Source organism: Pseudochaenichthys georgianus, chromosome 21, assembly GCF_902827115.2.
Source record: "Pseudochaenichthys georgianus chromosome 21, fPseGeo1.2, whole genome shotgun sequence".
NCBI classification, from domain to species: domain Eukaryota; kingdom Metazoa; phylum Chordata; class Actinopteri; order Perciformes; family Channichthyidae; genus Pseudochaenichthys; species Pseudochaenichthys georgianus.
The window spans coordinates 23,102,485-23,126,655 of record NC_047523.1 but is presented as its reverse complement, the minus strand read 5'-3'; the positions used below and the strand labels follow the sequence as shown (position 1 = coordinate 23,126,655).

The 24,171-nt window shown below is 43.5% G+C and overlaps 2 protein-coding genes across 2 annotated transcripts; both read right to left on the bottom strand.

Annotated features, from left to right (window-relative positions):
• Nucleotides 1-232: 232 nt before the first annotated feature.
• spc25 (SPC25 component of NDC80 kinetochore complex) lies at nucleotides 233-3,971 on the bottom strand. Its single transcript, XM_034110648.2, has 7 exons — nucleotides 3,877-3,971; nucleotides 2,431-2,593; nucleotides 2,160-2,225; nucleotides 1,748-1,894; nucleotides 1,511-1,636; nucleotides 1,253-1,351; nucleotides 233-654 (listed from the first exon to the last, which is right to left on the bottom strand). Exons 2-7 carry the CDS (start codon nucleotides 2,579-2,581, stop codon nucleotides 530-532), a joined length of 714 nt encoding a protein of 237 aa, XP_033966539.1. The 5' UTR covers nucleotides 2,582-2,593; nucleotides 3,877-3,971; the 3' UTR covers nucleotides 233-529.
• A 1,469-nt stretch (nucleotides 3,972-5,440) lies between these two features.
• Nucleotides 5,441-22,167, bottom strand: abcb11a (ATP-binding cassette, sub-family B (MDR/TAP), member 11a). Its single transcript, XM_071207018.1, has 26 exons — nucleotides 21,861-22,167; nucleotides 17,033-17,064; nucleotides 12,419-12,660; nucleotides 12,264-12,348; nucleotides 11,994-12,127; nucleotides 11,731-11,902; nucleotides 10,990-11,114; nucleotides 10,713-10,887; nucleotides 10,501-10,614; nucleotides 10,299-10,409; nucleotides 10,089-10,214; nucleotides 9,789-9,992; nucleotides 9,524-9,694; nucleotides 9,229-9,418; nucleotides 8,967-9,033; nucleotides 8,776-8,872; nucleotides 8,527-8,691; nucleotides 8,319-8,423; nucleotides 7,834-7,995; nucleotides 7,506-7,709; nucleotides 7,322-7,419; nucleotides 6,935-7,094; nucleotides 6,645-6,842; nucleotides 6,347-6,553; nucleotides 5,813-5,959; nucleotides 5,441-5,678 (listed from the first exon to the last, which is right to left on the bottom strand). Exons 1-26 carry the CDS (start codon nucleotides 22,006-22,008, stop codon nucleotides 5,478-5,480), a joined length of 3,840 nt encoding a protein of 1,279 aa, XP_071063119.1. The 5' UTR covers nucleotides 22,009-22,167; the 3' UTR covers nucleotides 5,441-5,477.
• Between the last annotated feature and the right edge of the window lie 2,004 nt (nucleotides 22,168-24,171).

Genomic DNA, 24,171 nt, shown 5'->3' with positions numbered 1-24,171 from the left:
CCCTGGAGTTATTTTATAATGCTGTATGCATCTGTGAATTTAACACCTAAATAATCATTTTCACCATTATTTATGCGCAGATGAACTTAACTATTAGCGAATGTTTGATAAATATGTTATATATATGATTAAGGAAAAATGAAGCAAGGGAGTTATTAAAGTTATGATTATCCCCATCTACTTTAAATTGAATAATGAAAGGAAGAAACAAATGAAAGCTTTTGACCCAATATGTGAATGATGCATTTTTAAGATTTAGATAGAGGTTTCCACTAACATGTTTACAAGTCCATGCTCAATGATGAAACAAGACATTTGTGATGACACAGACATTACCCCAGTATTTATGCAATAAGAAGTGCAGATATTTCTAATATAGTATTTGAATTGTTACCCACGGAAATGTATATTAAACCCTTATTTGTCAAAGCAGTTGAAGCCTTGTTAGCAGATCTGTACTGTAGATACAGACTGAAAGCTTTGATCAACATTAGTCCTCATCGCATATCTTTCTCCCATCCTTCCAATCTCAGCGGCGTGCCTGAAAAATAAACTCCTTTCTGACGCTAGCCAGAAATGTTGGTAACTTATTGGTCTTCTGAAGCTGGCTCTCCAGGACTGGCAAACACACGAGCACGGGGTCACTGGACACAACTGGAGAAACAGAAGACTTTATTATAGAAGACATGGTGGTTGGAGGATAAAACTGATGATATATGTTATGTTTATATTGTCAATAAATCCCATACAAATACTGAACCAGCATTGCATTAATTAGATTAATACTACTCTACGCTGTCTGTTGTACTCAACCCATGTCCATTACTTCCTACTGACAACAAAATGTATTAAAACTGGTCTTAAATATATTTATATTATGAATGATTTCATAGAAACCAGCTGGGAAATGTATTTTTAAGCAAATGGGAGTAAAGGCTGCATTTGAAGGCAGTGGTGTAGTGTGTATATACCGCAGCAGGACAGTGAATAATGTATATCACAAACTCAAAATAAATGACAGTGGTCGTTGTCATGGGAATGGGAGAACACATCAGCTAGTCCAATAGTGTGACACCGTTATATTTTCAAATTTGAGTTTTGGAGAACAATTGAGCTATATATGGCACAGGGGGATTAGCTTCATGAGGCACTTCTTATGAGTATTATTTTTCCACACAAAATAAAATATATTGTCAGATATATATTTTATGCAAGTATAGTTTTCTTATGCAAGTATACGTGCATTACTTACTCTGGTATGATCCGTCTTGATTGAGGCCCAATGTGACAATGTAAGCGCTGTTCAGATCTGAAGGGTTGATATTCCGGAAAATGAATTGCAGCTTTTCACCTTTACGAAGACAACAAACATATTCTGTTATATTCTGAAGACACAGTGAGTGCCACTGAAGACATTCGGGGTATTACCTGACACAAGCAATTACTGGTATGTGTAATAATTGATGAAAACAGACAGTTATTGATAATGGAAATTGCTCACTTGGCCTACCTTTAACCACTTGTGTTTTGCCAGAGATTGTTCGTATCTCCATCGCCAAATGATCTTGAAAGACCCCTCTGGCTTTCTTGAGATACTTCAGTCTGTCTTTGTTTGTCTTGTGTTGAGACAGAATTACTGGAGGGAAAAAAAGTCCATGGTTCTGTTACTAAAATAACCTAAGGCTAAAATTGCAAATCAAGTTATGAGATCCACACCATATATTTAATTTTCAAAATATAGACGTACACTCTTTTCTCTTGGATTGTTCTTCTTTAAGTGTCTCTATCTTCTGGATGATGTCTTCTTTCTGCATGTCCTTGTGCTCAATCTCGGATATCATTTCAGAAACGGCATGCCTTTTCACTTTTAATGATGCACTTGTTTGTACCAAGTCTGGAGGACAAACATTGCAACAGTCAAAGTACGTTTTCATCATAAAACTGTAGCCCTTGAAGCGGCATTACAAAATGTTGCCATGGTGTGTATCAGAAAATGAAGAATTATTAAGCACATAAAACAGTTAAAGTACTAGAACAAAGATAACGATGGCATTGGTCAATATTGATCATTTCTACAATGTTATAATCGTATAAACACACATCTTGGACTGAATGTAAGCCATATTATCAATGCTTTGTGGTTTAATGCATCAACTCACCTCTTTTGAATGTTTCTATTGTCTCAAACAGCATCTCATCATCCTTACACTTCTTTAAACACGTATCTGCAAAACAAATACAAAGAAAGCGTTAAGGGTCAGCTTGATTTTAGTGTTAGAAGCCATGTTGAAACTATATCGTTTACAGACTGCAAACATTACTGACTATAACATTTAAATTGGATTCATTTTCAATATAACCCCCAGGAACAGTTATTATTGGAAGGCCAACAACTACTGGAGATGCCAATAAACAAGATGTCAGACATACCTACGGCACACTTCACAAACTCTCTGTGGGACTGGCACGGCTCTGTCGTCCGGTCGATGATCTCCCCGCACGTCTTCAGGTATTCGTTGTGGATCTCCTCCATGGCACTGGTGAAGCCGTCACTCATGTTTGGATCAGTAATGGACTCCATGATGTTCACAATCTGCAATGAAAACAACAACAACAAACAGCATAATGCTAACTATGTGCACGAAAATAACACAATTATTATGTAGTACTGCACATTTTGTAAAGGATGTGTATAACTTTAATATCTGGCTGTCAACTAAATCTCCTGGATCCTAATAATAAAGTTAAGACTAAAGCTGAGAAGCAAATACAAAAGGGACCAATGATGCAGCATAAATGCAATTTGCCTCACTTGCTGTCAGAGGTGGAAGAAGTATTCAGATCTTCTACTTAAGTAAAAGTACCAGAGTGTAAGAATACTCTGTGACAAGTTAAAGTCCTGCATTCAAACTATTACACAAGTATAAGCATCAAAAGTACTTAAAAGTACCAAAAGTAAAAGTACTCATTATGCAGATCAGTCCATTTCAAAAATAATATATATTATATGTATTGATTATAACTGTTGATGCATTAAAGTTATATCAAAGCTTGGTAAATGAGCATTTAGTTTGAATGACTTTGCAGGGTAGCTTGTAAATTTACTCCAGGTTTAACTAAAGTATTATTTAAGAGTTTAATATATATCACATCCTTAATCAAAATCTGTAACTAAAGGTATTCAATAAATGTAGTGGAGTAAAATAACAAAGTAGCAGGAAAATGAAATACTCAAATACTTACTTAAGTACAGTACTCGAGCAAATGTACTTACTTACGGTAGTTACTTAACACCACTGCTTACTGTAAATACCACCATACATGTTCATATGAAAGCACCAATCAAGTATTGGCACACATCAATAAACCAACGCACTGCTACACATATCTACCTATGAGACTCTATGTTTGTATAAATGTATAAGGCATTGCTAAAAGTAAATACAAACTAAAATAAGAGCAGATGACTCCTCACGAACTGAGATGCAATGTCAACAGAGCCATCTACTTGACGTACAACCGAGTGAAGAACAAGACTACTTGGTACTTTACGTATATTTTGATGCTAATACTTTTACTTGAGTCACATTTTGAATGCAGTACTTTAACTTGTAACAGAGCATTCATACACTCTGGTATTCCTACTTTTACTCAAGTACAAGATCTGAGTACTCCACCTCTGCATTTCCATAACGTTGATTTACTACTTACGGTGTGCCATGCTAAAAACAGGTCTAACATGAGCCTGTAACTAGCTAGGAAACATTAGCGGTTAGTGAGCTTGCAAAGAACTTGCGTTGGTTAACTTGTCTAAGCAGAAAAGAAAGCAACAGACCTATTAATAATGGCTTATTTTGTGTCAGTGGTGTTACTCACATGTGTACAAGCAACAGAAGATCCAACTTGTTTACGCAACTGAACCTGTACTGAACCAACCAGTCGTTATTTTTCAAAAGTCCGCGCTCTACACAAAGGAGTGGGCGGGGTCTCAACACCGGAAGTACCGTCCAGTTTATTTTCCTTCCGCTTTCAAACAACGAAAAAAATGTATTACATGTGAATCATGTGAATGCTTTCTATTCCGTTACTAACCAGAAAGGGGGGATACCGTAGGAATTTGTTATTTCTTGCTTAACATTTTAATAACGCCAGAGGAGAATGCATCATGTATAATATAATTATGTAAATGATGCTGTTTGATGTCCTTTTGTTGTTCTATTTATGTTTTTATGTTTCATGTGGAACTACTTGAGCAGGTCTCCCTTGAAAAAGAGATCAATGATCTCAATGGGATTTATCTGTATAAATAAAGGTTTGAAATGAAATGAATGTATGTCTGTATTGTAATTTTACACCATCTTGTGGTGAAACTGGGGAAGTTCAGGTGGGCCAAAACTACCCAACAAACTGTTTAAAATACTGTTCCCAAAACATTGTTATTTCTAATTAGGTAAATAAAAATGCTCTTACAATGATGACTGTGGGTATAAATGGAGAGAAACATAGAGCAGGTACAGGCTATAACTCTGGATGGCAGGTGGACTTTAGTAAACCCTTGTTATTGCTACATTCACTGAGAAGGGGATTTTAATGAGTCTGAAGAGATCCAGTGAGCTACTGGGGGCACTACTTGGGATCACATTATTTAATTCATAGTGGGGTCAAACTGAATATCTTGCTGTTGTTACCATGGCTCCGTTGAAATATTTATGATCCCAGAGAGAGATATAAAGCTGTCTTCGCTTCAGATTGTGCCTTGACAGGTGCCGAAGAAGCAGCCCAGAAAGGGAACCTCAGATGGATTGTATCTACAGCAGTGGTTCCCTGTTTATATATGTTTGCCCCATCAGAGCTTCTACAGGAAATACCACAACGTTCTCAACTTCATGTCAACTGTGGGAGACCCTCGTATCATTTGTTTCTGATTATTTCCCCCTGTGGTTCCATCTCAGCCAAAATGTGAAAACCAGGATGAAACTGTTATTGGTGACTGGTTCAATCTTATTTTCAACTCTGAGGATAATATTTTAATTCATGTCACTTTTGATGTCTATTATAGACAACACAAATTACCATATCTATATTTAAACATGTTATATATATATCTTATTCAACTTTGCATTCTAGCTTACTTCAAAACAATGCATCGGTGCTGTGATTGAAGTAAAATAACTCAGGCTACACAGATTAGAATTTGGTAGTTTTCAACACAGAGCAAGATATCATAATTATATTTAAGGCCACTTTATCATGCTATAACAGAACCATATTCTTTTTGTATAAAGAAACTACTTGTAAACAAATAAATAACTTTAAATATGTTTATTTCAATTTTTACATTTTTCAATAAGAAACTACAAGATCACTAAAACGAATTATTCAAATATTTATATTCTATACCTGCCAAATGAAAAAAAGTCTTCTTGTACTATAACACTCATTCAACATAATTGTCATACGCTCATCCTTCTGTCTGTCTAGCTGATAGGAGCACCTGTTGTGACCAGATTAAAATAGGCACCCTTCTTGGCCATGAGAGTATCATGTGTGCCTTGTTCTATCACGGCACCATTAGACATCACTGCTATGATGTCCGCATACTGGATACTAGACAGCCGGTGAGCGATGACGATGCAGGTTCGTCCTTTTCTCACCTCATCCAGGGCAGACTGCACAATCTGCATGAAAACAAAGCTTAGTCAGGAACCCTTATGCAAGTATGTGAAGATTTAGATCACACAAATAAATACTCATACAAGGGAACACATTGCTTTGTGTTCATGAGTTTTAATGTTGTTTATAATTGTGTTACCTGTTCACTCTCTGTGTCCAGGGCAGATGTAGCTTCATCTAGTAGCAAGATCTTTGGGTTTCTGACGATGGCCCTGGCTATGGCGATGCGTTGTTTTTGTCCTCTTGACAACTGGGAGCCCTGGGTACCAACCTGAGTCTCATATTTCTTAAGATTTGTATATGTGTTGAGAAAAGTGGGGAGAGCAAAAGGTCACAAAGTAAACATTCTGGTCAAAATGTACAACTAAAATAAAAATGGTTTCTATTGTTACAATTTTGCATAAACTTGACTTTCTAGTTGGGTGACAAATCCGACAGTCACATACATTCAAGTCCTGCATACATGCTTCAGATTAGGGCGACAGTTGAGATTTAAAATGGATATATTGTGCTCATTGTGATCCCTAATTTTATAATTGAAAACGTTTACATGCTTCAACGTTATAAAACATTTTTAGCCTATTCATTTGTTCATACTGTCTGACTGAGTATACTCTGTCCTAAACACTCAATTTTAGCACCCACCTTACATTACCAGACTTTAACAACTTACTTGTGGTAGCGTCATCACAAAGTCATGAAGGTAGGCTTTCTTAGACGCCTCAACAATCTCTTCCATGCTGACACAGCATGTGTTATTTCCGTATTGAATATTCTCCGCTATGCTGCAGCCAAACAAAACTGGCTCCTGGGACACTATGCCAATCTGGGATCTTAGGAAGGGCACATTTACATTTTGAGATGGGCGGCCATCAATCAACTGAAAAATGAAATATGACATAATTAGGACTTTGGTTTGGATAAACTCATTTTGTGATTAGTAAAATGAATATCTGAAATTGGTAACATACCACACGCCCTTGATCAGGGTCATAAAACCTTTCCAACAGTTGAACACTGGTGCTTTTTCCACAGCCGCTGCTTCCAACAAACGCCAAAGTCTGACCAGGCTTCACAGACACAACCAGGCCGTTCAACACTTGCACATCTGGTCGAGTTGGATAGGTGAAGTTACAATTAAGGAACTGTATTTCCCCTTTGAAGTTATCCTAAATATGAACAAATGAGATTAATCATCTCAAGGTAACATCACCACAACATGGCATCCCATTCTGATGTCTTAATGATTGAATTCACCAACCCATTTCTCTCCAACTGCATGGCTTGTGCTGATTTTGGGAATTCTGTCTAATAGTTTGAAAAACTGAGCAGCAGCTATTTTGGCCTTGGCGTAATCTGGAGTGAAGGAGGAAGCTTTGCCCATTGCTGTCCCACTCATTACTACAACCAGAATCACCCTGGTAATCACAAAACACCAAATACAGTACATTTAAACATGGAATAAAAAGAAATACAGATTTCCTATTGAAAGATTTTGACCAACCTGAAGACATATGTGTACAGTAATCCCTCAGAGCTAACCAGGTGGCCTCCATATCTAAAGGAAGCAGCGTATGCCATGAAGAGGACACACTTGGAAAAACCAAAACAAAGCCCATGGATGTTGGCTTTCTTTATGGCAGATATAAATGGAAGCTCCAGTTTCTGCTCATACGATTCCACAAAAAAGGTCTCTTTGTTTAAGCCTGCAATCGTCCTGATGTTGGAAAGAGCCTCACTGGATACCTGTGGGACAAAGTTATGATCTTTAACTGTGGCCATTGGTTTCTCAGGGCAGTGTATAGATCATTTGGGCTCGATGGCGAGCTTACTTGGCCTGCTTCTTCCATGGATTCTCTATCTTCATTTGCAAAACCTGTCAGCATTTTGGCTTGGAAAGCTCCAGACAATCCGAGTAGTGGCAGGAAGCACATAATAACCAAAGTTAACTTCCAACTATAGATAAAAGCAATGATGAAAGACGCTCCAATGCAGGTCAACGAGCTCACGATCATGCCAATCTGAGATCCTGTTGCCTGTAGAAGTCAAACAAGCAATTTGCACAACAGTGTTGAAATTACACCACCAACCATTTGCTTTTCTGTGTTACATACTGTATAATGAGAAAAATAGATACACACATGTAAATCCGTCACTTACCCTCTGCACCATGGATGCATCAGAGGCCAGTCGAGTGGTCAGAACTCCAGGGTTGTTTGAGGGATCATCAAAAAAACCAATCTCCTGACTCAACATGGCCTGGAAGCCCACTTTCCTCAGACGGCGGGTCAGCAGCTCTCCAGACTTAGCAAAAGAATATCCCTAAACAACAAATCAGAGTCAACACTACATTTACAGTAAAGGATGCACAATGTTGATGGCCAGTCATCGGTATTGCCAACCTATATGTTTTTTAAATGCAATTTGGGCATCGGCCACATTATTCACATGAGATACAAATTGTTGACTACAGTGCAACAAGAATTATAGCTGCAGTTCATTTTTGCACATAAAAATCAACAAAAACCCACATTGTGCATCCCTGGATTATACTGTTGGGTTTACTCCTATATCACATTGGTAAAAAGATGTATACTGAAATGTAATGTAAATGTTTTAATTATGTGGGAAATTCTGATACAAACCTGTAAGAACTGGGAGAAGAAACTAGCCACAGCCACAATGCAAAACAGAACACATATACCGTTGATTTGTTCCCTCTGTTGGTTCAAGTCAGCTATGGAAAATGTCTGCAATACAAAGATCAGAAAGGTCATTTGCAATTCAGTCAACTACATCAGCTTGTTAAACACAGCATAAGGAATTTAAGTTTGTGAAATACGCTATTCTTACCCCAAGAATGTGGCTAAACAGGATAGCATAAACAGGGGTGACAAAGCCATTGATAGCAGCTCCTATCGAGCCCATCAGCATGTAGGGCCATTCTGGTTTGTTGTATTTGAGGATACGTGCTACTGGGGCAGGCTCTACATGTTCGTCTGCAACATCCTCAGATTCCTGTTAAAAATACACATGGGAGCTATTTATTTCCACATCAAGTCAGTGTACAGTATTATAGGGCATCAAAGTAAATCTCAGTACCTTTTCAGGTATGAACTCGGAGTCTGAGGGGATATTGAGGCTCTCTGATAATGCGTGAATGGACAATTTGCTTTCAGATCTCAGTCGAACAGAGCCCCTAGAGTAGTACATTTAAGAATTATTTTTATTTCATTATAAGTTATTTTTTTTACCCCCCCTGATTTTATCTTTTTGAGCTGGATTGACTTTACCTTTGACTTGATGTGCAGCTCAAACTGTTCAGATGAATGGCATCTTCATGAGCTTCACTGATTGCATCTGAGAGAAGAAAAAAGCATGTCAATTAGGCTTAGGTCAAAGTATTGGCGATTATTTAGCTCTTAAGCAGACACTAAAAGGCCTTCAAACAATGTGGAGGACTGCCCACTGTCTCCTGGGATGAAAGCGTCCTGCAGAACAACAATAATGATGATTAGTAGCTTCAATGAATATCAGCCTTAAATAAAACTTTACCTTTACTTTTGTTGGATGTGCCTTGGCTCTGCAGGGTGACCAGGGTAAAGTAGACACCTTGCCTTTCTATTAGCTCAGTGTGTGTTCCTCTCTCCACAGCCTGTCCATGCTCAAAACCAATGATGATGTCGGCATTTTTTATCGTGGAAAGACGATGAGCTATAGAAATTGTTGTCCTGCCCATTCGCACCTGCACATTTTGAGAATGTCATTCCACAAATTATGATTTTTTTTTGCTGAGGTTAATCGTTGAAGTGAACTCAATTATGTTGACTAAAGCCAAAGAGTAACTTACCTTATCCAATGCCTCCTGGACAACAGCCTCACTCACATTGTCTAAGGCGGATGTGGCCATATCGAGCAGCAGGATCCTGGGGTTTCTGATCAAAGCTCGAGCGATAGCAATCCTCTGCTTCTGTCCTCCACTCATCTGTCCTCCACCTTCTCCCACCATCGTGTCAAATTTCTGGTGGACGAGCAGCAAGAGGTTATTTTTAACTGATCAAGCTCACAGTATGAACTATAACTGATGGATTATCTTTAAATAAGTGTCTTAGTACCTGTGGAAGAGCCATGATAAAATTATAGGCATTAGCCTCTTTTGTCGCCTGGATGATGTCTTCCATGGTTACTCCAGGTCGACCAAACTTGATGTTTTCTGCGATGGTTGTCGCAAACAGCGCTGGCTCCTGCTCTACAATACCAATGAGAGATCTGAGCCACTGGGTGTTTAAAGTACGAATGTCATGCCCGTCCAAAGTCACCTGAGAAGGAGAATAGAAAATGTTACATTGGACTGAAGCCTTCAAACTCTCCACTGGTGTCCTGTGTGTTTGTGCAGATGCCCGGCAGATTTGTACCATTCCTCTCTTTGGGTCATAAAACCTTTGGAAAAGCTGGATTGTGGTGCTCTTTCCAGATCCACTTGGACCCACAAAAGCCGTGGTTTCCCCTGCTTTGACCTGCATGCTTAGATCATTTAAAATCTGGAAAAGTAGAAGGCTCATTATAAAAGGGAATATTTCAGGAGTGAGAAATGGATACAAAGATATGTATTGGAAGAAATGTACCTCGACTTCAGGCCGAGACGGGTATGAGAAAGTGACATTATGGAACTCAATGTCACCTTTGACTTTGTCTAACTTGTGACCTTCTTCTGAGAAACAATCCATTTCTGGTTTCTGTGAAAACACAGTAAACAATATTATTTTTGAGGAAGATTCTTCCAATCTGGCTTAAATCTGCAAGTCTTAAATGGTATCTTGAGGTTACCCGATCAATTGTGTCAAAGATGTTTTTTGCTGAGGCTCGACCTGAAGAAAAGGCCTCCAGGCACGGTGAGGCCTGGCCCAGGTTAATTGCTGCAGTGAGTACTCCAAAAAACACCTGAAAAAAACCGCAGCCACATCGTGAAATATATGCCACTGTTTTTAAAAATGTATATCCTATAGTATTTAAAGTTTAATGCATTTATGTTTACATACCTGAATAAGAGTACCAGGAGTTAACTCTTTAGTGTCAATGACCAATTGAGCTCCATACCAAAAGGCCAGAGCGTAACAAAAGAAAATGATGCTCCACATGAATCCTAGGAAAATGCCAACGACGGCGCCCTTTTTCACACCCCAGGTCTGAGCCTCCTCAAGGTTTTTGTCATATCTGTATAATTGACCATTTCGGTTTAATTTCAAATCATGGAGAAATGGCTTCTCATGTGAAAAGCACAAACATTTCTTGAAGTCTTACAAAACGAATAAATACCTTTCAGTTTCTTTTTTCTCCCCACCAAACGCTGCGACTGTCCTGATGGATGTCAGGACCTCGTCGGCCACTGCCCCGGCCTTTGCATAGGAACTGAGCTCTTGTCCGGTCAGCCTGGACACAGCCTTCAGCAACCAAAAAGAAAATCAGGCGTAATAAATCATTTAACATATTTATTACGCATTTACTCTGCATCTGCTTATTGCACTGTACAATTATAGTTATAAACACTTAAACATATTTATAATGCTTTATAACAATAATCTTAAAACATTATAAAGCACTTTATAATCCTCATTTGTATCATCATACTTTAGAATAGTTTTTTAGGTGCATTATAATTCCCGCCATAGATATAACACATTGTAAAACAATTATAATACATTTGAATCCTATGATGATAAATCATGATAACTAACTAAGTGGCCATTTGCTGTGTGGAGGACTATACATAATTAATTGTTTATCCTAGAATAAATATAATTTAATAAAAATTGTCACTAAGTGACCAGCGGTTATAAAGTATTTTGATGCTTTATATTATGATTGGTCCTTATAAAGTGCTTTGTAAACTGTTGTGATTAAAGAGTGTATACATAGTTATAACCTGCGATAAGCTAATTCATAAGTATATTAATAATACATGGGCATTATAGAAAGTGTTACCTTAACCTGCACAAAAACTGTACTGTATGTACTTTCATCCAGCAGTAAGAAATCGTTTTGGATTCACAACTTTACCACGGCCATGAGTCCAGCAGCTACTCCAATCAGCGGGCTCACGGCTATGACAACCATAGTGAGCTTCCATCCTCCAATGAATCCCACCATGAAGCCACCCACAAACGCTGAGATCCTCTCAATGAAGGTAGACACCTGGTCAGCGATGGCATTGTTTATCTTGTTGATACCACTGTAAAGGAACATGAACACTATCTGTGAAAAACATTTCCCAGCTATGAGCTGATCACAGCCTGACCTGCAGATAAAGAGCAGAAACTCACTCTGTCATCCTTGTGTTCAGTTCACCCACTGAGTTACAGTCAAACCATCCGATCTCCATTCGCATTACTTTTCTGAAATAGGCCTTTCTCATTCTATCAATTTGTCTTGTGGCTGATGACACCCAGAAGAAAATCTATAGTGAAGAATGAGGGTGGTACAAAATCATTTCTTTGACATAAGATGGTACACAACCCTAGGTAAGTAACACAATCTTAGGAGAAATGTTCCCTTTTAAAGTAAAGCAGAATATGCCAAGCATAAATACATACCTGAAAATAACTAGTAAACAAGACTACTACTCCAATTCCAGCATAGTAATATGCAAATATGGTCAACTTTGATTCAATATCGACCCTGCAGAGAGAATAAAATGAGTAACAGCAGCTTTTCAATTGTAACAATATACTGTTAACTAAAAACCTACCCACAGTACACAGTGCTGTTTTCAGCTGGTTCATATATGGAGCCATTTTTCCAATAGATGGTGTTGTTGCTGCATTCCTTGCTTGGGTCTTGCAGTGTATCGATCTCAAGCTGGTACTCCACAAATATGTTTGTCATCTGGCCGAATACTATAAGCATGAGAGGTAACGCTACACCCTGTATGAAGGCACACAAACCCCCCACTACCATCATCACGGTGTCTTTTCCAGTGGCATATCGAAACTGCAAAGAGGAATTAGTGGATTTTTAGAATAAACTATTATTGTCTTTCATTTCCACCCTCATTTTTAATGATCAAATCAAAGATAGGAACAGTACAGTGGTGTGGAGAGGTACGAAAATGACCCAGATCCTTTTCGTACCATCAATGTCACACTGTGACACACATTTCAAGTACAAATCCTGCAATTCAACAAGTGTGTTAAGCGTATACAAGTCTGCAACACATATAGAAATCATTAAGTAACTCAAAATACATAATTTATGCTGAGGTAATGACAAATCACGTATGTATATATATATATATATATATATATATATATATATGTATATATAACAAAACGGCACGCACGTCAGCACTTAACAAGTATTTCGTTATTTACGTGGATTGAATGACTTTTTAAAAGTCACTCTGTCTGTTACGAATGGGTGAAGCAGGTAGGACTCAAATGCAGAATAACGAAAAGCGAGCTTTATTAAATAATAAAGCTGTGGCAAAAACAAGGCAGAATCCAAAATATCCAAAGCAGCACAAGGAACACAGACCGTGGAATAACATGGAGGGGAAACACAAGGACAACAGGTGAACACAATCGGGTAATCAGGGAGGGAAACAGACAGAAAGCAGACAGGCAGGAAACGGGGGTGAACACTTTACACCAGGGGTGGGGAACCTCCGGCCTCCGGGCCGTATGCGGCCCGCGAGACCATTTGGTACGGCCCTCGAGGTAATTTATAAACACACGCAAAAAATAAAATAAATCTAGACCGCAGAATAATTAAACAAGCGAGTGCCTGTTTTTCCTGGCCAAGGTCAGGGTCCTTGAACACAACACGAGCCTAACGTGTCATCACGTGGTATGTGTCTCGTCTGACAGGGGTGTAGTTCTAACGGAGAGCACCAGAACGCGGCTCCGGGCCGGGACTTCACAAATTGCAGTAACCATACGGAGCCGTACACATGCCGCAGTTTTTGCGTGGCTGTGTCTTTATTTGAGAGCCCAGTGGCGATCTGCTCATCTGTCATACTGATCATACAGTCAATACCTTTGTTGTTATTAGCATCTGGTTAGCTAGCTATGCTAACGAACATAAGAAGCTTTTTCTCCAACCAGTGAGGTAAAGGCACATCTTTATATGACCATTAAAGTTATCAAAAAACAAGAGAATAAAGTAAACAGGTATAAAATACTATATGACATTAAAAAAAAGTTATTATTAAACAAGAATACAGTTTAAAAGGGGAGTGATTTGTAAAATATCCATAAAGAAAAAAATCTGCTTACAGTTCTGTTTCATGTGGGTGTTGAGAGATGTATCCATAGATCTATTAATTTTACTCTCAAAATGCACCAGATTGATGCTTTTAACTTCAACATTCAAAACAAATCTTCCTGGTGGTGCATGCCCCCAAACCCCCCTAGATGAGATTAGATCCCCCCCCCCCCACATTGAGTTCAATAATTTGTACGGCCCTCGAAGGATGTTGTAAAAATTGAAATGGCCCTTGAGAGGAAAAAGGTTCCCCACCCCTGCTTTACACAATAACACAGGAAACCCAAAGACAAGAAAAACACCAACAGAGACAAAACTACAAACGTGACATAATGTGAGAATCGTGACAGAACCCCCCCCTCAAGGGACGGATCCCAGACGTCCCAAAAAAAAAGGTCCAGCAGGGTGGGTGGAGGGGGACCGGAGGGAGGACACATAACTAGGGCCAAGAAAGGGTGGGTGGAGGGGGTCTGGAGGACGGGTCTCGGGCGGACGGCCCGGGAGCAAGGCAGAGACCAAGGACGGGGTCTCGGGCAGAAGGCCCGGGGGCAAGGCAGAGACCAAGGAGGGGGTCTCGGGTGGACGGCCTGGGGGCAAGGCAAAGTTCAAAAAGGGGCGAAGGCCACAGCGGGCAAACTCAGGGGGCCGAGCATGAGGGCAAAAGCAGCGGCAGGAAGAGTCAGGGGGCCGGGCCCGAGGACGAAGACTGCGGCACTCAGGGGGCCGGGCTCGAGGGAGAAGACCGCGGCTCTCAGGGGGCCGGGCTCGAGGGAGAAGACCGCGGCTCTCAGGGGGCCAGGCTCGAGGGAGAAGACCGCGGCTCTCAGGGGGCCGGGCTCGAGGGCGAAGACCAGACAGCTCCGGAGGCCGGGCAGGACCCGGTGTCGGCCGAACAGGAACCGGAGCCAGTGGGACAGGCTTCGGCAGGATCCCCCACGGAAGAGGACCAGTAGTTGGCAGGACCCCCGGTGAGACAGGTGATGGTGGGGCCTCCAACGGAACAGGACAAGGGGTTGGCAGGACCCCCGGCAGAAGAGTTGTCGACGGGACCCCCAGAGGAACAGGACATAGGATTGGCAGGACCCCCGGCAGGAGAGCAGTCGGCGGGACCTCCAACGGCACAAGACATAGGGTTGGCAGGACCCCCGGCAGAAGAGTAGTTGGCAGGACCCCCGGCAGGAGAGTAGTCGGCGGGACCTCCAACGGGACAGGACAAGGAGCTGGCAGGACCCCCGGCAGGAGAGCAGTCGGTGGGACCTCCAACGAGATGGGACAAAGAGCTGGCAGGACCCCCGGCAGGAGAGCAGACGGCGGGACCTCCAACGGGACGGGACAAAGGGTTGGCAGGACCCCCGGCAGGAGAGTAGTCGGCGGGGCCTCCAACGGCACAGGACATAGGATTGGCAGGACCCCCGGCAGGAGAGTAGATGGCGGGACCTCCAACGAGACAGGACAAGAAGCTGGCAGGACCCCCGGCAGGAGAGTAGACGGCGGGACCTCCAACGGGACAGACATATGATTGGTAGGACCCCCGGCAGAGGAGTAGTTGACGGGGCCTCCAACGGGACAGGACATGGAGTTGGCAGGACCCCCAGCGGAACCTCCAACGGACCAGGACATTGGGTAGGGACTTGAGACGTGACTCGAGAGGGGAACTAGAGACGGAACTCCAGAGGGGACTTGAGGAGAGACTAGAGGAGGAACAAGAGGAGGGACTAGAGGAGGAACTAGAGGAGGGAACTCGAGAGGGGACTTGAGAGGGGAACTAGAGAGGGGACTCGAGGAGGGACTAGAGAGGGGACTAGAGGAGGGACCTCAAGAGGGAACTCGAGAGGGGACTGGAGAAGTGACTAGAGGAGGGACTGGAGATGGGACTAGAGAAGGGACTAGAGAAGGGACTTGGGAAGGGACTAGAGAAGGGACTTGGGAAGGGACTAGAGGAGGGACTAGAGAGGTGACTAAAAGGGGGACTGGAGAAGGGACTAGGGAAGTGACTAGAGGAGGGACTTGAGAAAGGACTTGAGAAAGGAATTGAGTAGGGACTAGAGAAGGGACTATGGCAGCTGGGACCAGGACTGGGGCCGGAACCATGGCTGCTGGGCCCGGCACTGAAGCCGGAGCCGCTGGAGTACGGGCTGGAATCCTGGCCTTGCATCTTCCAGAGACCTTTTGGAGGCTCCGTGGACCTCCAAACGCCAGACGGGTTCCTGAGAAAAGGTCTGAGGTTGGAACTGGAGCCGCTGGAACCGGAACAGAGGCCTGGACCATGGCTGTGTGGGCCAGGTAAACATAGCTTGCGGGCCGGCACTGGTGCATGGATCCATGGCTGTGGAAACCGGAACTGAAGCCGGGATCATGGCTGTTGGAGCACGGGCTGGAATCCTGGCCCTGCGTCTCCTAGAGGTTTTTTGGAGACTCTGTGGACCTTCAACAGGACAGTAGTTGGATCCCAGGAAAGGGTTAGAAGCTTGTGCCAATTCTTCAGGGCTACTTGAAAAGGTTTGTAGCCACTCAGGCAACAAGCTCCTGAGCCAGGGCTTGCGAGCAACCTCCCGGCGTGCCTCCTTCAAAGCAGCCTCTTTACCCCGTCTAGATGAGGCGTTCTTCCAGGTGTAAAAAATGTACTCCAGCGAGTACCCAAGACATTCCGCCTGTGGGGCCAAAACATTAAAATCTGCTGAGTCCAAATTTGGTCGGTTCATTCTGTTACGAATGGGTGAAGCAGGTAGGACTCAAATGCAGAATAACGAAAAGCGAGCTTTATTAAAATATATAAAGGCTTAAACAAGGCAGAATCCAAAATATCCAAAGCAGCACAAGGAACACAGACCGTGGAATAACATGGAGGGGAAACACAAGGACAACAGGTGAACACAATCGGGTAATCAGGGAGGGAAACAGACAGAAAGCAGACAGGCAGGAAACGGGGGTGAACACTTTACACAATAACACAGGAAACCCAAAGACAAGAAAAACACCAACAGAGACAAAACTACAAATGTGACATAATGTGAGAATCGTGACACTGTCATATGAATGTTAACAAATGAATTGCTTCATGACTGTTCATGAAAAATATGAGCAAAGATAATGTATTTACCAGCTGAAAGTATCCAACACTCAGTGCCTTTTCTTTTTTCTTCTGAACTCTGTAACACATGTAAATTAAAGTCAGCCCCAGGAAAATGTCACAACTGCTAGCATTTGTCAATACTGCGTAACACACTTACCCATTTCTGAGTTTCCCTACAAAGATAGACGTACAAATGTATCAAGCTACACTTAGATAGATGGGTTCTTTTTTTTTACAAAACTGTACAATTATTGTGCACATTTTTTTTGCGAGGAAAATGTGTCACTTACCACTTTCTTCTTCCCCGTGTGTAGATTTGATCGATTTCTTCATGTCTGCTGCCCTGACTCAGTCAGGTGTGTCCTCACAAGGCAACTGAATGAAAAATAAATATATACATCGTGTGAATGTTAATCAATGGAATCCATGGTCCGGTGGGACTCAAGAGAACCAGGTTTTATGACAAATGTATGTTCACGTAGGCCTACAATCAGGGTAGGAATTTTACGGCGGTCTGACCTTTATGCCCCTCAAATAATTGTACATCCTACGGCCACCATGGCCTTTGTGCCCCATACACTGTTAAAATCTCGAAGTTGCTTTAAAGGTGTCAGAGCAGTGGTCTGGTCTCTGAACTGCATTATGCTGCGTTCACAATGGGGTTAACTACCGGTAATCGCTGGAGATTGCCTGCGGCTGTATTTATTCCTGTCATTCTAACACAGTGGTTCTCAAAGTGGGGGGCGCACCCCCCCTGGGCGGCGCAGAGGCATGACAGGGGGGGCGCGAGAGACCAGGAGGAAAAATGGTCATTAAAAATAAAAATAAAATAAAAAAATCATAATTTGAAAAATGATTGATTCGAAAATAATATGATACAGTACAGTACTATTACGTCTGGGTCTCTGTGTTTCATTAAAGCTCGGCTCTGTGTGTGTGTGTGGAACGAGCCATTTTGTGTGCGTGTGCGCGCGAGAGAGAGTGCACCGGTACCGGAGATCGTTGTTGTTAGCTTCTGGTGCTAGCGAGCTACGCTAACGGATATAATGAGTTTTTTCAACAACAAAGTGGAGAGAGTCCTCTCCTGTCAGACTGAGAGGCTCAGTGAACTAAAGGACTCTCTCAGTGTTTAGAATAGATAGTTAACTTTAGTCTAAGTTATATCAGTGGGTCTCAAACGTTTTGATGTAAACAATTATTTCTGAGGCACACGTTTATATGATCATTTTAGTTATAAAAAAATAAGAGAATAAATGAAAAACAGGTATGAAATACTATATGACAGTAAAACAAGAATAAAGTTTAAAAGGGTGATTTGTAAAATATCCATAAAGAAAAAGTAAATCTGTTTCCAGTTCTGTTTCATATGGATGTTGAGAGATGTATCCATAGCCCGACTTTTTTTTTTCTCCAAAGGGAGGGCCTGACAGAAAAAGTTTGAGAACCACTATTCTAACATGACGCGCTGGAGAGGGGGCGGGGCTTATATCCATGTAAATACTGTGGTAGAAACCAACTACAACAAAATTAACATATTTGACCATGATTTAATTGTAATATATACGTTTCAAAATGAAGCCGAAATAAAAAAATACTGATAACGGTTAGTAAAAACCAAGAACTAATGCTTTGACAATTGTACAGACAAGACGGCAGGCAAAAAACCCATAGACTGTATATGAAAAACCTTTTAAAATGCGTGTTTTCTGAATGGAGAACGAATCGATCAGGCTGGCTAAACTAACCTGTAGCTGCTCCGTCCAAACTCACAACAACATCCTAAAGACAGAAATAAAGCAGCGACTGTATTCGCCATGACACATGACAGTCTGTGTGTTGTTCATATTTAACTTTTGTCCAGTTTCTGAACAGATATGAGGAGCTGTGAGCTCGTTGTCCTAACAGCTAACGGCTGATGTTTTGGTTTTCTGATTCAACATCAGTAAGTGGCTGAGATTCTCACTGCTGATTGGCTACCGCGAGAACTCGTCACGTGAATTTGACGCTCGAGTTGAAAAAATTGATTAAAGAGACTCTCGTACACACGCACACACACACAGACTTTTGCATTTCAAAGTATTGCTTGTTCATACAGTTGATTGTTTGAGCTTCACTGTGCACTGCTGAATGATGTATGTGCAGAGTTTGACCCTTGAAGGCTGTTTCTTCTGCTCTGAAATGGAATATATTTGTTACATATTAATATAATTTTAGATTTGTTGGTTTAATTTCGGATTTGTGAATGGGAGAAGTAGCCAAGTACAGTGGTTCTCAAATGGGGGTAAGATTTCGCAGGTGTGCCGCGTCTATGACGCTATCGCGTAGAGCTACGTCGATCCTTGCGTAATGCGGAAGTGGGCGTGTTAAATCTAAACTGGGTTGGAAAAACGATAGACGCGTCCTAAACGATAGCTGGGGATTTTGGGTAGTGTAGTGTCTTCTGCCATCCTTTACTCCGAAAAAATATTTGTTTCTCCGAATCGAAGGGGAAACATACAAAAGCACACCGTCCATTTTCACGCCTCGAGGTCATCGAGGCGCTTTTACAAGTACACATTGGTATTATACATGTACTGTGGACAATACCCACAGGAGCAAATCCGGGTGAAGTGTCTTGCCCAAGGACACAACGGCCTGACGCAGTGGTGGCAGGAGCGGGTTTCGAACTGGAGTTCCCCAGCACTCCCCCTTGATCTGATGATCGGATGCACAGACCACTGCGCCACCCGTCCCGGAATGGACGCTCACATTGCCTTTAAGGGCAGCCGACACAAACAAATGCCGTGCTTCCATGAGCGTCAAATCCCGCCGCAGATGGGAATACATTGCAATCAGTTGAAAGCTATTTGCATCCCTTGTCACAAGTTAGACACTTCTATTATTGTTTGTTTCATGCCTCATCTAAACTCTCCTGTCATTTCAGATCCCGCTTTCCTCCAGGCCCTTGTAATCAGCTCATTTCCCTCACCTGGTCTCCTCAGCCCTTCCCCTCACCTGTTACTCATTCCCTCATCACTCCACAGTATTTATACCACCTCATTATCAGTTGTCCTTTGCCAGATTGTCTTGTCGTTTCCGCCAAGCTCTCCAGTGAGTGTTGTGCTCTAGTCCCGAGTTTTGTCCTGCCCAGTTTTTGATTCCTGCCTGTCTGACGGATTTAATGATTTTGACTCTGCCTGTCCTTGACCTGGAATAAACTGAACATTACTATACTGGTTGTATCTGAGTCATGCTATTGGGTTCTGATCTGTACCTGTGATCGTGACAGTACAATCTGGCCAAACATGAATCCAGCCGACTCAGCGACAGAACCGCCTTCACACGATATCGTGTTACAACGCCACGAGCAGCAGCTTACCTTCATGGCTGAAGCGATGCAGGAGATGGCCGCTCGTTACGAGCGGACCTTTGTGAATCTCCGTGATCATCTTCAGACCCGTCCTGCAACGGTCCATGGCCCGGAACTAACTCCAGCTTCCGCTGTTCGAATCCAGACTCCGCCGGCATCGGATGCACGCCTGCCTCCTCCCGAACGCTACTCTGGAGCCCCAGGTTCGTGCAGACCATTCCTGGTCCAATGTTCCCTCGCCTTCGAGCTTCAGCCTTCCGCCTTCCCAACAGAAAGATCCCGGGTGGCGTATATTGTCTCTCTTCTCACGGGCAAAGCTAAAGACTGGGGTACCGCCGAATGGGAAAGACAATCCTCTGCCTGCTCGTCTGTAAGCGTATTCTCTGCTGAACTGCGTAAAGTTTTTGATCACGCCACACCCGGAAGAGAGGTAGCTCGGGGACTGTTTAACCTGGTGCAAGGAGGGAGATCTGTGTCCGATTACTCCATCGAGTTTCGTACCATAGCCGCCGAGAGTAACTGGAATGCTTCTTCACTTCTCGATGCCTTCTACAACAGTCTGTCGGATCGCCTTAAAGACGAGCTGGCAGCTAGGGACCTTCCTGCTGATTTAGATGAGCTGGTGGCTCTCTCCATCCACATTGTCTGCGGGAGCGGAGGAGAGAGAGGGTTTTCTCCGTCGCCCCTCAGGCTCCGCCTCTCCCGTCAGCGCATGCTACTGAACAGGTGAGAGGAGGATTTTCTAACTCGTCTGAACCAATGCAGCTGGGGCGGGCCCGGCTCTCCGAGGCAGAACGACAGCGCCGCCTGCGGGACAACTGCTGTCTTTACTGCGGCCAGCAGGGTCATCTTGCTTTCTCTTGTCCTGTAAAAGACAGGGCTCACCAGTCATCCAGAGGGCGCTGGTGAGCCGTATGATGAATTTAGAAATGCCCTCTCGACCCCTAACCCATGCTCAGCTGAGCTGCTTGGGGAAAATGCACACTGTGGCAGTTCTTATTGACTCTGGTGCTGACGCCAGTCTTTTGGACATAACACTGGCCTTTCAAATGGGACTTGGTCGGGAGGCTTTGGAGAAGCCCATCAATGCTATAGCTCTAGATGGTAGTCTTCTCTGCAGAGTAACACACCGTTCAACTCCAGTTCAAATGAGCATGTCAGGTAATCACAGCGAAACACTCTCTTTTCACCTTATCCATGCACCACATCAGCCTGTCATTTTGGGGTTTCCTTGGTTAAGGAGGCATAATCCTCATATAGATTGGGCTTCAGGGACTATTAGAGAGTGGAGTGCTCATTGTCATGCTGTCTGCTTAAGAACTAGTTCCTCAATTGATTCCAGTCAGCCGAGGATCTCGGAGTGTGAAGACCTTTCCGGTGTTCCCAAGGATTACTGGGACCTTAAAGAGGCCTTTAACAAAGTTCGGGCCACCTCACTCCCGCCTCATCGTGCTAATGACTGTCCTATTGACCTGTTACCTGGTACTTCTCCTCCTAGAGGTCGACTTTTTTCTTTATCGGCTCCTGAAACTAAGTCAATGGAGAAGTATATCAATGACTCTTTGGATGCAGGGCTTATCCGGCCTTCATCATCTCCTGCTGGTGCAGGGTTTTTCTTCGTGGGTAAGAAGGATAAGACTCTGCGCCCATGCATTGACTACAGAGGACTCAATAACATCACTGTCAAGAACAGGTACCCCCTTCCACTTGTTTCCTCTGCATTTGAACTGTTACAAGGCGCTACTATTTTTACCAAGCTGGACCTACGTAATGCGTACCATTTGGTGAGAATCAGGGAGGGGGACGAGTGGAAGACGGGATTTAACACTCCTAGTGGACATTATGAGTATTTAGTCATGCCTTTTGGACTCACCAATGCACCTGCTGTCTTCCAGGGGTTGGTGAATGATGTTCTGCGGGATCTTCTCAATATCTGTGTTTTTGTATACCTGGATGACATTTTGATTTTTTCCAAGTCTAAACAGGAGCATGTGGTCCATGTTCGCCTAGTCCTCCAGAGGCTCTTGGAGAACCACCTCTTTGTCAAGGCCGAGAAGTGTGTGTTCCACACCACAGAAGTCCCTTTCCTGGGATTTGTGGTCTCCACCGGAAACATCAAGATGGATCCTGAAAAGACCAAGGCGGTCACTGACTGGCCGCGCCCTTCAACCCGCAAGGAGCTCCAACGCTTTCTGGGTTTTGCCAACTTCTACCGGAGGTTTATTCGAAACTACAGTTTGGTGGCAACCCCTCTCACAGCTCTCACCTCTCAGAACATTCCCTTCCGGTGGTCCTCGGTGGCCGAAGGGGCTTTTGGTGAGTTAAAGTCACGCTTCACCTCTGCTCCCATTTTGATTTTTCCAGACTCTACTCTGCAGTTTACTGTAGAGGTAGATGCGTCGGACACTGGAGTTGGGGCAGTTCTTTCTCAACGGTCGGCCGAGGATCAGAAGATGCACCCGTGTGCCTTCTTCTCCCGGAAGCTGTCTCCAGCAGAAAGAAATTACGACATTGGAAATCGAGAACTGTTGGCAGTGAAACTTGCCCTGGAAGAATGGAGACACTGGTTGGAGGGAGCAGAGCAGCCTTTTGTGGTCTGGACGGATCACAAAAATTTGGAGTACATCCGTTCAGCTAAGCGGCTGAACTCTCGTCAAGCCAGGTGGGCTCTGTTTTTCACACGCTTTGATTTTTCTCTTTCATACAGACCTGGTTCTAAGAACATCAAACCTGACGCCCTGGCTCGCCAGTTCCAGCCAGAGAGCTCTCCATCTCATTCTGAGAATATCATCGCTTCTACATGTGTCATTGGTCTGGTGACCTGGGAGGTGGAGGATAAGGTCAAGTGCTCTCATGCGGAACACCCAGCCCCAAGTGCCTGTCCTGTTAACCGTCTGTTTGTTCCTGCCACTCTCCGTACCCAGGTTCTCCAGTGGGGTCATAACTCTCGCCTGGCTTGTCACTCAGGAGTGAGACGGTCCCTAGCCCTGATTCGACAGCGATTTTGGTGGTCTTCCATGGAGAAGGATGCCAAGGAATTCATTGCTGCTTTCCTAGTCTGCTCTCAAAATAAGACCTCACGCCAAGCTCCCTCCGGTCTTCTTCATCCCTTGCCTATCCCTCATCGTCCCTGGTCCCACATCGCCTTGGATTTTGTCACCGGACTACCACCCTCAGACGGTAACACAGTCATACTCACAGTCATAGACCGGTTTTCCAAGTCTGCCCGGCTTATTCCATTAACCAAATTACCTACTGCCAAAGAAACGGCTGAAATCATGCTACAACATGTGTTCAGGCTGCATGGTCTCCCCAGTGACGTTGTGTCTGATCGGGGACCACAATTTACTTCTCGTTTTTGGTCCGAGTTTTGCAGGCTGCTGGGAGCCAGTGTCAGTCTCTCGTCCGGATTTCATCCCCAGTCCAATGGTCAAGCAGAGCGAATGAACCAGGAGATGGAGACTGCCTTACGCTGTCTAGCTTCCTCCACTCCCTCCTCCTGGTCGAGGCAGCTTCTATGGGTTGAGTATGCCCACAACACCCTTCCTAGTTCTGCTACTGGTCTTTCTCCATTCCAATGCTCCCGCGGATACCAGCCGCCCCTTTTCCCGGCACAGGAACGGGAGGCCAGCGTCCCATCTGCACAGGCGTTTGTAAGCCGATGTCGACGCATGTGGTTAAAGGCCCGCTCCGCGCTCCTGCGCTCTTCCGACCATTATCAACGGACCGCCAATCGCCGTCGCAAGCCAGCTCCACAGTACTCCCCAGGGCAACGTGTCTGGCTCTCCACACGGGATCTCCCTCTCAGAGTGGAGTC